Source organism: Xenopus tropicalis, chromosome 1 (assembly GCF_000004195.4).
Source record: "Xenopus tropicalis strain Nigerian chromosome 1, UCB_Xtro_10.0, whole genome shotgun sequence".
NCBI lineage: Eukaryota > Metazoa > Chordata > Amphibia > Anura > Pipidae > Xenopus > Xenopus tropicalis.
In genome coordinates this window covers 70,326,380-70,345,584 of record NC_030677.2, presented here as the reverse complement: position 1 = coordinate 70,345,584, position 19,205 = coordinate 70,326,380, and the positions used below count along the sequence as shown (strand labels likewise).

General features: G+C 34.4%; 1 protein-coding gene across 1 annotated transcript in view; it reads right to left on the bottom strand.

Moving 5' to 3' along the window:
- The window catches only part of ndst3 (N-deacetylase/N-sulfotransferase (heparan glucosaminyl) 3), a 119,743-nt gene that overhangs the window by 47,859 nt on the left and 52,679 nt on the right, over window positions 1–19,205 (bottom strand). Inside the window, 4 exon segments of the mRNA NM_001127047.1 lie at window positions 2,839–2,967; window positions 10,192–10,377; window positions 13,759–13,913; window positions 15,365–15,452. Of these exon segments, the coding sequence (NP_001120519.1) occupies window positions 2,839–2,967; window positions 10,192–10,377; window positions 13,759–13,913; window positions 15,365–15,452 (558 nt within the window).

Here is a 19,205-nt window from a genome sequence, read left to right as displayed (position 1 = left end):
ATTAGGCACAATATACTGTAACTTGCCTGCTAAATTTTAAGTGGACATTGTCGCATGAAGCTTTGTACACTGATCATGTAATTTTTAATGAAAATTAAACAAATAAATAAATCTTTCCTAGATATAACTTTAAATAATAACTTTAATATTACAGCTAGCAATAACTGTTAATTCCTTTCTTCCTTTCTATTGGAAATTTGCTAATCATACATGTGTATGCACTTCCTACATTCAATGCTTGAATAATAGGTCCCATACCTGTATAGAGCCTTAGTATTGTTTCTCCCACAGTGCTTCTCAGGGCTTATTAAAAAAAACAAGTGCGGTCTTTCAAGTTGTCCACAAAATGCCAGTGTTATTGTGCTCACTGCAAATACTGTGCAGAGCACTTCTTGCACCTGATTTGTCAATATGGACACAGCAGGTTGCAGCATTGAAGGTGTACCAAGGTGTGTAGCATCAATTCTGGAGTTTGGTTGCAAGTAAGAATGCAAAATAAGTTCTGGAAATACCTACTACTCAGGGAGGCTGTAATTCCAGAACTTGCTTGAACGTATGCACCTCAGAGCTTGCACTGAGCATTCTATGCATCAGTACAGGGGAATCAGCAAATCAGTGCTGGACACAAGCTTAAAGAAGTGTATATACTGTAGGTACAAGCAACTTTGTATGGACCTTTTTGCTTGACACTATCTTGCATTTACTGCACTGGTACATGAAAAGAAAAAAGAGAAATAATAGAAACCAAACATTGACTTTCCTCAGTACTAAACACAATTTAGTAAAGGTAATTTCTAATTGATATATAAAGTCCCTTTACAGTTAGCATTAACTTTCTGTATTAATCTAATTGCTAGTACTTCTTGTCAGTACTTTAAAAAAAAAAAAAAAAAAATATTCATACACACTCACATATATGCACTTGCATAATTTAAACAATAAAAAGCCATACAAACCAGGGGTTTGCTATGCAGATCTAATTTTTAATTCTCTAATTTGTTTAAAGTCATCGTAAATCTTTAGCATTTATTTTTTGCCCTCTGCAGTATTTTTTTCACTTTGCTATGTATCAAATTCTACGCTGTCATTAAGGCCTGGGGAATCTATATATTCTCAAGTGTCATCTCTGAATATACAAGTCTATATAGCACCAATCAAATATCAAAGTCATGTTCAAATTGGCATTCCATATAAAATTCGACAAGCACTGTATTGCAAAACAACTTGTTGCCGAAGCCATTTAAGCTGTAAAGAATTTACTGGTCTGATGAGCAGAAGTAATCAGAATTCATGAGATTGGCAAAGACCCTGATGAAATTGTGTAAATCTCCCTTTATAGCTCTTTTTAGATTAGCACATTTGATTTGTGAGATGTGTAAGTGTCAGTGAATATACAAGTGTTGTACATAATTTATGCCCTAGTAAAGCTGCCATTGCACAGTGCATCTCTGATGTGAACAGATCCATGTTCTTGCTGTTTCTCAGGTTACTTCTAATATGTAAAGAGAGTAAAAAGCAAATACAACACATGTGCTGACAATGTGAATATTTTATATTTCAATTTGAAAGCACACCATTATCATACTAAATCCCCAAAACAAATCACTGGGGGAAGGTATTATTTACCATGATGTGAGATCAGTGCTATTTCAGTAGCATTTTGAGTGCCCCCATATGACTTTGAGTGCATTATCATGACTTATGTGCCCCATGCACATATCAAAATGTCAGTACCAAAACCTTGCCATAAAATGTAGGCTTGTACTTGGCAGTAGTATGTCTCCATTTATATAGAGTCAAAGTGTATAATGAAGTTGCCTTGGCAATACATACTTTATTGTCTTATGCTTGAAGGGAGATTTAGTTGTAACCCCCTGTACAGGTTACTGTACCAACAGGGTATATTTATGACGGTATACAATTGCATTAAATGTTATATTGATTACAAAGGATGAGCACATCTTTTGACTGATACAGATATGTGGTGAAATGTACCAATTAATGGATGAGTGGCGCAAAATGTTTGTAAATCTGTGCTAAAATTTCATCATGTGCTTTGTGCACTTAGCTTCTTGCTGGTCCAGAGGAGAAACCCATCTGGCACTATCTACTTTTCAGAATGTTATTTATTGATGTTTTGAGATAAACAGTGCTTAGTGGTCATCTGTAAAAAGTGATGCTTTTGTGTTATGACTAATGATATTATAAAATATGAGAATATTAGCAATTATCTCAGAGTCCCATGAACTATATTAAAGGCAAGCTTTACAAAGTGCTTCTTGGAGGTTTGGAGCCAAGGCTACACTCCTTTTCTGACCCTCCAACAAACAGGTGTGGGCTTAAGCAAGCATTCACTAATCTATTTTTTCTAAATACACCGTCAAAAAGTTAAAATGATGAAACAAATAGTATTTTCTACCCTTCTGAACCAACCCTTACAATACTATTTATTTGCCAATAGAGCTAAAAGAGTTCCATTAAAAAAGGACCATTGAATTGTGCCTCCGGCTATACATGTTTGTATCAGTGTTTTAATCTCTACAAGTCATCAATAACACATTGGTCTCAGGGTTTTTCAGGCTGACTTATTTACTCATTTTAAATGTACATTATTGACAAGAGTTCAAGATTTGAAGATCTCAAATTAGTTTTTTTTTTTGCAACAAAGCCATTATAGTTTGTAAACTTGCACAGAGATCATGTATTTAATATCCATAAAGACTTATATATCCTACAGAATTTTTACTACAACTCCAGTTTGTAATATATATAATATATACTGTTTGTGTGTTTCTGTTTTATGTGTGTGTATCTGTTGTATATGTGTAAGACACTTACTGGGTTGAGGACAAGTGTGAAAAAAAGTTCTCCTCCTTGAATACTTCTGTCAAGTTCACTTGGACCTCCAGGATATTCCTTATAGAAAATAGTGTGTGTGAAAAGACCACATGTTTGCCTTGGAAGAACCTAGCAGAAAACAAAAAGATAAAGATATTGTGAAAAAGTCCAATTGTAATTTATGAGTAGCTACATAATATTTGTACCACACCCTCATGAAGGGTTTTCTACTAACAATGATATTCCATAGAGTCCATTTTAAGCAAATAATACTCTTTTTTTAGTACAGGTATGGGACCCGTTATCCAGAATGCTCGGGACCTGGGGTTTTCCGGATAAGGGATCTTTCTGTAATTTGGATCTCCATAACTTAAATCCACCAAAAAATTATTAAAACATTAATTAAACCCAATAGGATTGTTGTGGGAGATGGCCTTTCTGTAATTCGGAACTTTCTGGATAATGGGTTTCCGGATAAGGGATCCTATACCTGTACTGATTTCCCTTTTCTCTGTAATAATGATAAAGCAGTACCTTGTTCTTGATCCCAATTAATCTGCATGAATCCATATTGGTGACAAAAAGGTCCTGTTGGGTTTATTTAATATTTAAATTATTTTTTTTTACATGGGGAGGAGGATATACTAATTTGTGGTTGAGGGGAAAAATGATTATGGGTCATAGAAGCTTGCCTGACTTTTTGCTGCAATAGTGCTTTTATTCCCTTAAGCAACAATATTTTTAGTTCTGTTTTTCCACAGGAAAGAAAAACTCACACAAGAAAATCATGTTCCAATCAAGGCTAAAAATCTTGAACGTTTCAATAAACTGGGAAATACATGAATAAAGCTATTAGAGACAATTCCCATTGACTGCTATAGAAGGTTTTACTTGCTGGGGTTTTTTTCTGGCAATTTCTAGCATTTATTTGAGGTTTCAGAAAATATTCTCATTCATGTTATTTCTCAAATCGCAAAAAAAGTTGAATTTAGAAAAATCGGCCCCTAAACATGATCCGTCCAAAGATCCCTTATCTGCAAAAGTGTTCTGGATAATAGATCCTATACCTGCACTTAAAATGTAAAAGCAAGAAAAGTGAAGTCCTTCCAGCTTTTTTGAAGTACAAGTCTGATTCAGACAGCCAATAAATGGCAAGATATTTAATTACATGCAATAGAAGGCTAGAAATGTGGGAGTTAAACAGCATGTTAAACAAGAAGATTAGACAATGGCTGTGAGCATTGGGCTGAAGACATGGAGTTTATTTTTTTTACTGCAGAGCTTTGACTCCAGGCATCAGAAATATTTTTAATAAACTTTATATAACTAAGGGACATGTGCTCATGTATGGCAATAAACATGTAAAGACTATAGCCAATAAATGAAAACATTGCCACAAAATTTTGATATTGCTTTAGTGCTCTATGCGTTGGCCCATCTATTTTTCTACGTAATTAGATATGCATACTTTTGATATTTTCTTAATGGCTGAATTGCTACTTACAGGAAAGAATGGTTCTATTGACTGTAAAATTAAGCATTTTTAAAAGTTTTCAAAAGTGGAAGAGAAAATTATAAGAATTGATGGGATAAAGACAAGCACAATTTCATTCCAATTATCTCTGTACAAAGCTCTTATTCTAATTCTTTCCATTGTAGAAAATGATAGAAAATTGAATTACATAGAAAAACATACAGTCACCTTGATGCTAGGAAACATGATTTTCCTATAAGATGTCTGTCTTACTGCTTGATGGCTGCATATGATTCACTAAATGACTGGTTCATAATGTAAAATTTCCTAGTACACCGAGATTAGTTTAACGTTTGCTTCTATAAAATCATTTTAATGTGGCTTCATTTTACCAAATAAAACATATAAATAAGTACAGAAAACAGCCTCAACAAATTTAAAGATAATGTTTATATATATAAAAAAAAAAAATTGATACAAGACATAAATATCAGCTTTGATAGCCCTTGGGGAAAACAAGTTTAATCTGCCATAGGGTTTGTTATTACTTTCCCTCATTAGTGTTTTTAACTGGGGCAATACGCACCAACTGTAATCTTTGTGTGTCTGTAGCTTTCTAGTGGGCTGCGATAGGGCAAACCTTTAACCTATATTAAAGGTTTGGATATAGATTGTAAGCTCAATGGGGACTTTTTGGGGTCATTTTGTCTCTTTAAGTCCAGTGGTTCTCAACCTTCCTAATGCCGCTACCCTTTAATAAAGTTCCTTATTTTGTGTTTACCCCTAGCCATAAAATTATTCCTAACACCATCGGAAATATGTGTTTTCCGATGGTCTTAGGCAACCCTTGTGAAAGGTCGTTCGACCGGTCCCGACTGCTTTAAGTACTTAGCAATGAAAATTGAATGTAACTTTATTTTGTATTTATCTACTGGATAAATACATGCATATACTGTACATCCATATGTATTAATAGTAGGAGAAGCTGCAGAAGTTTATGCATTCAACAGCTTTATGTCTTGCTGCATCTCGGGGAGGCTTTTTTTTTACTTCGAATATCATTGCAATTTTAAAATTACAAATGTTACCTCATTTAATAAAAAAATCAGACTAAAAAAAACGCAACTAGTGATGAGCAAATCTTTTCATGAAGCACAGACTCATGGTGAAAATCTGCATTTTGGAATTGGCAATTGTTTTTAATGAAATGGCAATAAAAGAGAAATAACACCCCCCCCCCCCAAAAAAAAAGGCCATTCACTTGCATTTGGAGTGAGAAATACATCCATTGATTTAATGCAGTGATCCCCAACCAGTGGCTATGGGGCAACATGTTGCTCACCAACCCCTTGGATGTTGCTCTCAGTGCCCCCAAACCAGGTAGTTATTTTTGAATTCCTGACTTGGTGGCAAGTTTTGGTTGCGTAAAAACAAAATTTACCACCAAATAAAGCCCCCTGTAAGCTGATAGTGTGCATAGAGGCTGCCTAATAGCCAATCTTAGCCCTTAATTGGCACCTCCATGAACTTTTATGGTGCTTGTGTTGCTCTCCAAGTCTTTTTACATTTGACTGTAAGAAAGGTTGGTTTAATGTATTTAGGGGCATATTTATTATGCTGTGTAAAAACCGGCAAGAACATCGCCAGGCTTCGCCGTGTAAAAATGGCGTAAAAACGGCGTAAAATCAGCATAATTGTTTTACGTGTTTTTTCTTCCACCGGAACTTATGGAAAATAACGGCGTAATATCCGGCGTTCAGATGGCGATCTTTTCCATTTATTTTACACAGCGTTTTACTCCGTTTTTTCAGCGAATTAGTTTTACACAGCATAATAAATACGCCCCTTAATGTATTAAATAAATGATTTAATGTATGAGCAGAACATCAGAAAAACGTCCATTAATATATCACAAACTTTTCAGTTGTTTTGCAATTTTTTCAGCAGAGCAAAATGGGACAGAATTGCAAATCTCTAAACGCAACCAAATAAAAAAAGTTAAAACTCAAATACCTCAAATTTCTATTTTACTCACCATTTTTAATGATCAACAAGCTAAAATATGTAAAAAACTCAAATTAAATAAATAGTTTGAAGGGGACGAAAAGGTGATATAACTGGGGGATACCAAAAGTTAGCCACCACCCCCAGTGATTGTATTTACTTACCTGGACTGCCTTGAGCTGAGGTTCTTCTCAGTGAACTTCATGAAGCGACAATTTTACATTAAACTTTTTCTCTTTTTTGTCTAATAATTATAATTAATCTTGTTTTTTTTAACCATAATTTAAGTTCAAAAAATTGAATTGCAGAAAAAATAAAAATAGGAACGTTGATAAATAACTCCCTAATTATCAATAGTAAGTCTACTATTAGTCAATAAACTATTTTTAACTTTTATGAACATACAGAATTCATCTTTAAAACTGTAAAATTAAACAGAGTACTAACACAAAATCTAATTCATTCTTTCTCCCCTTATAAATGGCTATATATCACCCCCCCTGTTTTTTGTAGAAATCAATTATCCGGTTTGTAATCTCTAGCTGTTCATTTATGAACAAACTCATAATTTTGGTCCCCGGTATACTGTAAATAAGCAATGAATAACATTGGATAATTAAAGGAAATATGATAGGTACTGATTGCATTCTACAAAGGAATGCCATTTCTAAACACAGTTAGCAAGTTACTTAAAAACATGTTCCATTTAAAAAATATTTTATTTCCATAAAAAATAACTAGCTAGCATATGAATGAGAAGTGATTTTATTCAGTATTAGTAACTCCATGGGAATCATTTTCTTTCCTATAGAATATGCACCAAATCCAGCATGTCTATTAAAGTGTGAAATAGCGATAAAAGCTAAAATCCCTTAATCCAAATTTGTATAAAATAAATGTAACCTTATAGGAATTGCATCTCATGCAAGCACCTTTATTGTGTTATGATTTAAACATTCAGGGATCATGAAAGCCTACCTTCTATTTCATTGTGAGTTGCATAGATGCTATTATGCTACATACACTTTTCTCTTAAAGTTATTGTTCTTTTTCTTATGGTTTTCCTGATTAAATACTACTGCATTTATATTTCAAAGACACAGAGGACAGAAGCATGGAATGGAAATGTTCCCAGTAAAGCTTACATAATGAATTTATTATAAGCTCTTCTGCCCAACTCTAAAGTTGTAGAAAATGAAAGCATTTCAAATGAAGATTTGGTAGCCTAGGATTTCAAAGATAGAAGGTTTTGAAAATGGTTTTCTGTAAATTGGTTTCTGACACTTCTTTCCTATATCTTGGAGCTTATGATAAACCTTACAAAATACAAGCCTTGAAAAGATGTATTTTGCTGAAATTATAAAAGGAATATTTTATAGTGAACCTTATTAGAATTCAGGCCATTCTTTGTGAGATCTGAGAATCCAGTGCTATGGTAATTGTAGACAATACCATAATGCTTCTGCTACTTTGATCTATAACCAGAATGGGCAGCAGATTAAGTAAGCAAATTACTTTGGTGGCTGAAGAACCTAAACCAGTTTTAGATAATATTTTGTTGACTGCAAAATAGCCTATTAATATAATGTGTTTAATAGTAGCAAATATTGAAGACAATAACAATAGAAACATACATATTCAAAAAGGGACATAAAGCTTTTCTCCTACTTACCCTTTTGCACCTTCAAAGAAAGCACATATAAAACTTAAGGACATTAATTTTATAAATACAGCTTGTGCTCAACATACTTTTTGTCTGTTGATTAAATTAAGAAATATTTCTTGCTCAAAGCAGGGCAACAAATGAAACTGAAAGTAAATGCCATTAGAGATGTAGCGAACCTCACAAAAAAAGTTTGCGAACCCGTTCGCGAACTTCTGCCAAAAAGTGCGAACTTTTGCGAACTTTGCGAACCCCATAGACTTCAATGAGAAGGCAAACATTAAAAGCTAGAAAAGCCATTTCTGGCCAGAAAACTGATTTTAAAGTTGTTTAAAGGGTGCCACGACCTGGACAGTGGCATGCAGGAGGGGAATCAAGGTCAAAAATTTCTCTGAAAAATACGTTGTTGACACAGCATTGCGTTTTGTGCTGTAAAGGGCAGAAATCACACTACATTTCTAAACTTGTGTAATAAACTGCTTTTACAAGGACTATTGGGTTACAGCAGATGAGATCAGCAGGACAGCTGTCCCCAGCAGCTACATACAGAGCAGTAGAAAGTAGATTACCTAACTGCCCCTCAAACCCCTGCACAGCTCTCTCCCTATGCTAACTCAACAAGCACACACAGACAGAATGTAAAATGGCTGCTGGGCTTCGGTTTATATATGGAAGGGAGTGGTCCGGGGGTGGTCCAGGAGGGAGAGCTGCCTGATTGGCTGCCATGTATCTGCTGGCTCTGGGGTGAGAGGTCAAAATTTGGCTCCAGCTAAGGCGAACCCAAAATAGCTAAAAGTTTGCGAACTTGCGAACACCCGATTTTCGTGCGAATTAGTTCGCCGGCGAACAGTTCGCTACATCTCTAAATGCCATTACAGAAGCCTTGATAGCTGCTGCATTGTAAAGTTGTTGGATTGCTGTGAGAAACTGTCTGTCAAAATGTTTTGGTGCCAAACAAGAAAAGGAAGAAGGGGGCCTGAAATCTGTAGGATGTATTGCTTTGCATATATTCTCAGCAGCTTGCCTCCACTGGCCTACGTGATATTTGTAAACCAGAAACCTGGCTTTATCTGTTAGTCTATCATTGCCACTTGTACATGTTTAAGTGGTATTCACTTTATAAAAGATTGGAACAAATTTGGAGAAACAGACCTTGACACAAGGATTTTTCTCCATCCAAATATTAATTAAGGCACTAATTTTCAATTCATTGGCCTGGTATTGTGTTTTGAAAAAATGTTTGTGTGGTGCTTTTTCTTTGTAGATTTCTTTTTTGTTGTTCTGTTGTTCAACACTGTATTACAATCTGCTCTTATATTGCCAATGGGAGCTGTTGAAAAACATTTACAAAAAAGGAGTGTTTACTTGTGTCAGAAGTATGGACTTGGCCAGTATTACATACTCATTGTGGAGAAGGCCTGTAACTTGCAAAAGGTGTTCTTTTTGGTTATTGTGCATCTGATGTATTTAAAATTGTTATAATTTGTTTATAAATAGTAAAAAGCCAATCTGTCCCATTTCGCTTCAGTGAAAAATTTGCAAAACAGCGAAAATGCCATGCCGCAAAAAAAAAAATTTTTTTTGTTACGTGCATCATTGTTACGTGCATCATTTTTTTAATGTATGCGACAATTTATTTTTGACGCAGGCGACAATTTTTTTACACACAGCAAATTTTTCTGCTGCAAATTTTGTTGCCAGTTTCATGAATCCATTTATTTTTATAAATATTACTACCCTTTCTGTTTTGGACTCCGAGCCAGTAAGATAACCCTCACAATAATGACTGCAGATGTATTCTGGGAAAGCTTTTTGGTAAATAAATTTACTGCTGTAAGGAAAGGCTATTTAGACCATTCTAATGTATTAAAATTAATATTTGTGTAATTTTTGTATTTTTTTCTACCTAAAAATAACCATGAATTTGTGTAATTTTAATGGACTCAAAACTCAAATTGAATAAATCTTCCACAAGCCTACATTTACAATAAGTGAAAAAAGCATTATATATAAATAAATATATATGTATATATATATATATATATATATGTATGCACAAGAGTATATTTACACATCTAGTTATCACTTGAGGACTTCTAGAAAGGGAAGATTAGTTTAGTAAGTGCTAGTGTAATCTACTGTTGCAGCTTTAGTTTTGGAATGGAATGAACAGATTATCTGATTAAACTAATAATATTCCATAAAAACTCACCATGATATTTTTGTGTATAAACCCCTGTCTGTAGCGTGCTGGTTTCAGATGGGGGTATTCTTCAGTACTTGTTACTTTTATACCCCAGATCTTTTTCCAGGCTTCATAGAGCTGCATGTGTACAGGGTAGACACCTGAGTGATGTGGAGCCACTGCATAACCCATATCAGTGGGAATCCCATGCTCCTACAAAATGCAATAAAGTATTACATATTTAATTTATACATATTTATATACACCCACATTATAGCTGTATTTTGTCCTCACTGGTAAAATAAAAAAAAGGGCAAACATGTAGCTTCAAAGTGTGGTCTAAACAGCCCAAATTAAACATATTCTAGATTTGCAATTTGTCTAAATGGCATGCTAGCTTTTTTGTGCTATGAACAATAGGAACAAGGTAGTGTGGCTTTTTATTTGGTTCTTTTAACTTTATGAATAGATTAGTACATCTTCTTTAATGTAATCCTAATCTCCTCTTGTGTACACTGCCATAAAAGAAAAATTATACAAAGTATAATATTTATATTTAATTTCTAAAAGTTTACAAATATACTTTCTTAATCCATTAATGTCAATTAGGGCAGGTTTTTATTATCTGAACATAATCAGGTGTTAAAATATATAAGATCTATGCAATTTTATTATGCAAGTCTGTGTCTATGAAATGTGTAATCGAGAGTGAAGAGAACAGCAATTATAACTCCGTGGAGAATCAATTGGGAAGATTTTTGGTTTAGGTTCCAATAACTTCAAGTTTTACCTTTGAAACTGTTCATTTATTTGAAACAGGGTAGCCGCATGGATTTTTCTGAGAAAGTCTCAATGACAAGATTTAAGTAATCAACAAAGGTTGCCTCCAATAAATGTCAATGAGAATTGTCTGTATATATGGTATATAGGCAAATAGACATTCAGCTAGTGAGAGCTGGGGAATAGAGGTGTATAGAGTGGACAGGGAAGCAAGGAATACAATGTCAGATATTCAAGCCCCTTTCAAAAAAGTGTTGGAATACTGTGTAAATTGAGAATAAATAAAAAGAGAATGGCATGATCTGCAAATCATTTAAACCCTATATTTAATTGCAAATCGTACAAAGACAACATATCAATTGCTGAAACTGAGAAATGTTATTGTTTTCTGAAATCTATATGCCTATTTAAAATTTGATGCCAGCAATGTATTCCAAAAAAGTTTGGTTGGGGCATGTTTCCCACGGTGTTTCATCATCTCTTCTACAACACTTTGTAACTGTTTGGGATCTGAGACCAACTGCTTATTTAAAAAAAGTGAAATGTTGTCCCATTCTTGCCTGATATAAGATTTCAGCTGCACAATAGTTCGGGTCTCCTTTGTTGCATGTTTCTATTCATAATGCGCCAAATGTTTTCAGTGGGTGACAGGTCTGGACTGCAGCCAAGCCAGTTTAGCACCCATATTCTATCACTAGGGAGCCATGCTGTTGTATTATGTGTAGAAATCAGTTTGGCATTGTATTGCTGACATAAGAAAGGCCTTCCCTGAAAAACATGGATGGCAGCAAATGTTGCCTGTATATATTTTTCAGTGTCCCGACTTATTTAGAAACAGGGTTGTATATGTTGGGGACTGGTAAAATGGCTACTGGTAAAAGAGGAAAGTAGAGTGTATGATGACAAAACAAATCTAAGGGTATATATGTTAATATTTGTGTCTTTGCATCCTCATTGAAATCCACTTTCAGCTCTGTTTAAGATTACACCCTTATGCATAGGAGGTGACAAACCATCTCCTTACTTATTTAAGCACTTTGTTTCCCTACCACTTCAATTCAGTAGAAGCCCTGATTTCCCTCTTACTTATGGCCTCACTATCTGGGAAACAGTATACCAGCTTCTGTGACTGGCAGCTTTTGTCAGTATATGTGGCTATACCAAAAGACACAGATTTATTGCAATCGGTGAAATATACATAATTAATGGGGAAACCTGGAAGGAGCAGAGCTTTTGTGACCTTCAAATGAGCAAGCATTTTCAATGTTTTCCATTCTGAACTGACAGTTTTATAGAACAGAATTTACATATACCTAAGATTGTTACACCTTTATGGTCATTCATTTTAATAATGTCTAACTTATAAATGATGCACCTATTTGTTCTCCATCTTGTATTTGCTGTCACAGTAAAGCTCCAAGGACTTGGTCTTGCTGCATAAATATACATAAAATCTTGAATGTACTGCATTTGCCTTACTAAATAAAAAGTGCTGAATAAATACCTTTTATGCAGGACACAGCTTAAATCTTCCTAAAAGAGTTTTTGATCAGAGGGCTCATTTAGTGGGCTAATATACAGTCTTAGTACATATGTGTACTTCTTGTAATTTTTACAAGTTACTGGGCATCACAGCAAATGTATGGGCGAATATAGATTTGTTTTAGTACTTTGCTTTAGTATAATTCTTTAAACATTACAGTGCATTTTCTGAAGGGTCATATCATGCACATATAAACTTTGAAAAACACATTTTTTATTCTGAACCCCTCAAAAAAAACAAAAACCCCAAACTAGTATAGCACCCCCCCCCCCCCCCAGATGTGCTCTTCACACAGGGACTGTAGTCATATAGTAATACTGACAGCTTGTGCTTTTTACATTTGTAGTACATTGTACATCAGAAAGAATAATATTTGTTAGCTATTTAGTGCAAAACCCATGAAACAATGGTTATAATTATTATATCCATTAAACAATGCGCTTTACATGTTTCACACTATAAGCCTTTCTCACTTTAGGGGAATGATGAGTGTGGGCTGGTGGCTTACATCAGCATGCAGAAACTGACATGACATTGACAGCATTGATATGATTGACTATCAGATGTTATAGTGGTGAACCAGGGTGTTTTTTTGCATTCATGATAATGGGAACATTATTGTGCCACAATTTACAGGAATCAAATCATATAAACTTTTCTTGATTGCAGTTTTTTAACTGCCCTCTGCAACAAAACACCCAAAAATACCTCGTAATGCAGAATGGGGTTTATTGCATGTAAAACATCCAGCTTTATTGTGATAAAATGCAGAAAGCGGCTTGATCTGTAAACTGCTGTCTGTCATTGTCCTAAGGATAAAACTGCACAAACCTGAATTTCAGTGCACTTAATATATAAGCTGACAAGTTTAGGGAGTTTAATAGTCTTTAGATAAGAATCATGGCAAGTTTCCAGGGCAGTGAATAACAGTTTATTTAAAACAGCTAAATTGAGGTGTGAATGATCATGAAGCATAAGAAAAATCAACAAAACGGGATTTGTTTTTTTATGATTTTTCTTTTTTACTTCAGTTTGCACACAAAACAGCTAAGATTAATGAAATATTTTGAACAATATGAGTAGGTATATGCAGGAAAACCCTAAAAAAAAATCCTGAAAAAGTCAATCAGTATAAAGGAATGATATACAGTATTATCTTCAAAGGATTGTCTTTACTGTGATAAAATCATATTTGCCTAGTCTGATTGAATAAGAACACAATGGCAATCAGATCTTTGTATGACAATGTCAGTAGTAGGTAAAGTGCTTACCAAAGCAAATTTTTTGTTGAGCATCATTTGTTCCACCAGTGAAGACTCATTGTGAAAGAGATGAGGTTGCATGTGACTCCACATGTGGGGAAACCACCAAAACTCATCCACTGAGCCCAGCAAAAGATCATCTCCTTGATCTTCCTTTTCAGTACCTGAGCAGCACATCAAATGAAAGATCAGTCATCTGAATGACAGTAAGCTTATCAAGCTGCATATGCAGTTCATGGTTCATTACAAGTACCTGTCTTTTTGTTTTTTTCATTTACGAACTGACTGCAAAATACATAAATATAAGTAAGACATTATGTAGAGCATAAACAAAGGGGTAGTTATTCATACTTGTGAAACAGGCTATTTGTTTAGCAGATGGAAAAAGTTTTAACTTTCCCTTCGAAAAAACATTATAAGAACTTACTGCAACATTTTGTAGCTTTAAAGAGCAATTGTAAAGAGACCACTCAGTATACAGTACAGCATTTATATGCTAAAGAAGGCATAATGGTAACATAGACATAAAGTTTTCTAACATACAGTTCATTTTTTATATCACACTTCAAACAAAACAAAATAAACAGAAAATTCTTCATATTTGCACTAATTTGCTTTTTCTCTGTTATAAGATGGGACCTTTTACTAGATGGTAACTAAGCCAGTATATATACATGTTGATGACAAAACAATCCTGTTGGGTTTTAACATTTTTTTGTGGTTGTGATAAACATACTTTTGTTATTTTATTTAATAAATATCTTTGGTTCTTGCTATTTCCTGTACTAAACTGGGTATCAATTAAAATTGAAATCTCTTTCATTTTCCAATTGCCCTTGATTCGTACAAGCTCATTGTTCTATTTAAGCAAACTCTCATCATTAAGGGGGGAGGAATTATAAGACTAGAAAAAAAGTAGAAGTGGAAATTGTAGAATTTTTAATATGTAGAATACAGTTACATTTAGTGTGTTCATGTTAAACATATAGGTGTTTACTTCCCCTTTAATTCATGATTCTCAACTTTATTGAAAGAGTTTACAACCGAAAGCACAGTTACGCTCCTGCACTTTTTTCTGTGTGTGTTGAACCCCATTCATTAAAGGTACTTGCATCAAAAACTGCTCTTTGTGCTTTCATACAGCTGAACTTGATTCTGCTCACTCCTTCTTGCCTTCTGTTCCAAATCAAGTGCTGCTACGCCTATTGACATAGGGGAAACCTGGAGCTACAGCTGCCTCAGGACCAGGCTATAGTTCCCAGGTTCCCTTCATGCCCAGCATCATTAAGTGCAGCGCATTGTGCCTAAAGAATCAGATGCAGACATCACTAACATGCTGAGCACAGGAAATTAAGCCAGACAGACTCCTGCACAATTGAATACAATTTGTGATGAAATGCACACACAGTTGCATTCATTGTGCTGAATCATATTCAATACTGGCAGGCACTATGCAATTGCATCAGGCGCAATGCCCCCTTTCAACTGCAATAACACTGGAATGCTGGGAAAAATGCTGCATTGTGGGAAAAAGAGCAAGGCACTTTAAATGTGTGTATGTATATATATATTTATATATATATTCTGTGTAAGTAATAATTATTTAAATGCATACCTGTGTGGTAGAATTTTCCAGAGAATCCCAGATTAAAAGTAAAATTTGTAACTTTAGTTCTGAGTAACATTTGAGTTTCAAGCAAAGCCTGAAAAAAATATATAAAATACAAAACATAGTTAAATAGGAAATATACTTGTTTACCTTAAACTGAAATGAACATCAATATGAACGTCAATATAGATGCAAGTTTCATACAGGGAAAAGGTTAAGCCAACATGGGCTCACCGAAGATTAATGACCACCAAAAAACATTTGCTAATGGTGTCTAACAAAAGCCCCAAAAATATGAGATCATAGATATATAACAACCCAAAGGGAACTTGATAACCCTTTCTCCAACTTATTAGTGAAATTCAGAAACACAGAACTGCTGTGGGAACTCATTTGTGCCAATCATCGAGTTCATATAAATATTGAAAATTGCAATGGTTATATTAACATATTACACCACACTTTACCTTTTAAAACTAAAGATATGACATTCATTTTTTACTTTTCAGCTTGATGTCTGAACATTTGATTCTCCATGAAACTAAACTGATGTAATCAAAGAGTGAGTAACTGTAGGTAATAATAAACAAATGTTGATTGGGCATGCTTGTAAGGTGTTTGTGTGTTTTCCCTGTGTCTGAGGGGGGTTTCCTCCAGGCACTCTGGTTTCATCCCACATTCTAAAAGGATACAGGCAGATTAAATAGCTCCTCAGGAGACTGGCTCTAATGTGTTATTTGATAGGGAACTTTGACTGGGTTCTGTGTAACATGACAGCACTATATAAATAAAAGATAACAATCATATCTGTGGGGCAAGTTGAATGGTAGCTTTGACTGAAAGCTCAAGGGGTTAGTTAGTTAGCTACACTCTGAAATAAAGCATATAATCTACATTATTCATTCATAGTTCAAGTTCAAAAGAATACAGTATGTATGCCTTACAGGCATGGATAAAGATGTATAAGAGAGTACTTTATTCACAAACATTTCTAAATGAATGATTTTCTCGTACACAAAATGGAATGAAACGTCAGCATATGCCATAGCCACTTAAGGGCCTGCTACCTGATCTACATGCATATTGTTAGTAATTTGCCCCATTTAGGGTCACTTTTTTTCAAAGGTTAATTAAAAAGTCTCAACATTGTAATACAGAATATATGAGTAACATACAGGATGGGCTGAAACGTCGGTTATAGTAATTGCATAATAAAACTACAGCTTGGATACCAATGAGCTATGTAATTTGGAAGGGTCTTGAGGTTGGAGAGGTGGAAAGGAGCAGTAATTGAGAAGAAGTCAGGAAGAAGCAAGAAAGAAGACAGACAGACTGAAGAGTAGAAGGAAGTATGTAGGGGTAGAGAGAGGTGGTGCTGTGAATTAATGGGGTCATGTCATCCTATGCGATAGCTTTCTAGGTATCTGTATTCTTAAAGGAACGATACCACCAAATAATTAAAAAGTGTTTTAAAGTAATTAAAATAAAATGTACTGTTCTGAAGCAAACACACAACTAGTAGGTAAGACTACTATATTTTATATAAATGATCTGCCGTGTAGCCATGGGGAATACACAGATAAGAGACAAGTTCTGTAGAATACAAAGATGTTTTACAGAGCTTTTATCTGCAATGTAACCAGTGCCATTTTGCCCTATTTTAGTTTGAATGGCTGCCCCCATGGCTACACAGCAGCTTTGTTTATATAAAATATAGTAGTGTTTCTGAGGCAAACCCCCAATTTTACCAGTACAAGGTCCTATAAATGAGAGAACTAATCACAACTAATAGTTCAGAAGTCGAAAACATTAAAAACACCTGTGAAACACTTGGAGGCAGATTTATCAAAGTGAGAAATAAAACAGAAAAGCTCACTCACTTTCTATTAATTCATATGGGATTTTTAGACGCGTATAAAATGGTGAACTCTAGATTTCACCCATTGATAAATATACTTAAACCCCATAGGTCTAATGGACCATACAACTTGTATTGCCTTTTATCTGTTTTTAGAAAAGGAAGCCTTATGATCTGAGTGCATTTTGACCAACATGTCTACAAACCATTTCCTTTTTATCCCAGAATTGTTTGATTGGTTTTACGTTTTTTTATCTCTGTATCCATCATTTCTCTTTAGTTTTCCTTGTTACCTTTGATTATTGTCTGGAACTCTGCATCTCTGCACTTTATCTTTTATCTTGTGTATACAGAACAGATATAGAGAGTACTAAAGCAACGAAAGAACCTTTATTGTACAAAGAAAAAAAATCCCATAGGAGTAAGCTAGGTTAGTATCTGTACCTGCATTCTGACATGCCTGTGAATGCAAAGACATTTTCATCTGTTAAACTGGGCAAATACTTCATGACAATTTGAGTAATAGTTTTGCTTTTATATATTTAAAATAATCTACACGTGGCAGTGACATTCTTAAAAAATAAATTTTATGTACTTTTTATAAAATAGAAAAAAACGACTGATTGAAAAACAAGGCAAAAAAACAAACCAACAAAACATTGTTCCCCTTCACACAAGAAAATGCTGTCAACCTACTGAGACCAAACAATTGTAGACTCCCTACAGCAGTAAAATGGCATACTAAACTGCAGATGGCAGATGCTGGAAATATCCACAAGTATATATGGAATGCTATAGCTTCTCATAGCTAAAGATATGACTGTCATAATAATTTCTTTCTCTTATGTCTATTCAAAGGCATGATCTGGGTTTCTAATAGCCACCAATAGCAGTACGTTCTTTCAATTTCAAAGATTTGCAGCGTTTAAACAGTGGATATGGAATTTAAAATAAAAAAAAAGTTGATGTTATCATCTAAATATGTACTGTTGCATTTCTTTGATTTTCTGCTCTGAGAATCTATTTGATTTATTTTCAAGTCTAAGCGCAGATAATATAAACAGTATACAGGAAGAAGACCTTTATATATTGACAGCTCTTAAAATTATCATTGATTCCTCACAGTGTGTTGAGGATAAAGAAAATAATAATTGAAGTATGTTAATGTTCAGAAGAGTAGATAATGATTACCTCTGTCCCACAAAGGCAGTGCCATTTCTGCCGTGAGGGAAGGTAAGAAGCTTGCTTTAGGCAGCACATTACCAGGGGCAGTAGAAAGCCACAATAAATCTCAATAAATAGTAAGTATAATGATTCTAACTGTAATAACTACACATATTAAGCAGACAAATAAGGTCTACAGGGAACATTAAATAAATCGTTTTCAAGGAAGTTGATGCATATATTATTCCAATGCCTTAAAAATGAAAGGGCAAAAAAAACAAATCAGAATATGTACACATAGCAATGTAGTGTATATCACCATATAATAATAAAACAGTTCATTCAATGAAGGGGGATGCTACATGTAGCTAGTGTCTTTCATTAAATCTGGCATTGGCTTATAGTCTGTAGAGTCGCAGTAATGAATAAATAAAAAAAAATACTTAGACATCACATGAAAACTGGATAACTTTCTATTCTGGTGGCAGATGACAGCAATGTATTAAAAAGCTGTATGGTAAGCAATAGAAAGAGGACCTTCCATGGCATCCTGCATGCCACACTGACGTCTCTCTCCCACACAAGCTTCTTTTTGGTGCCTGTATTTATCTCTACACTGGAATCTTATGCCAACATTAACCAGAAGAAAAGCAAAGTATCTGACAAAATGTTACCAGAACATCCCTTGGCACACATTACACATTGCATGATTATTTCAGTGTAGTTTTACTCATCACTCAAATTATATTTAAGTAACATAATTTATCAGAATATCATTATCTAAATAGATTAAATTCTTAAATTGTAGTTCAAAATTCACAGAGC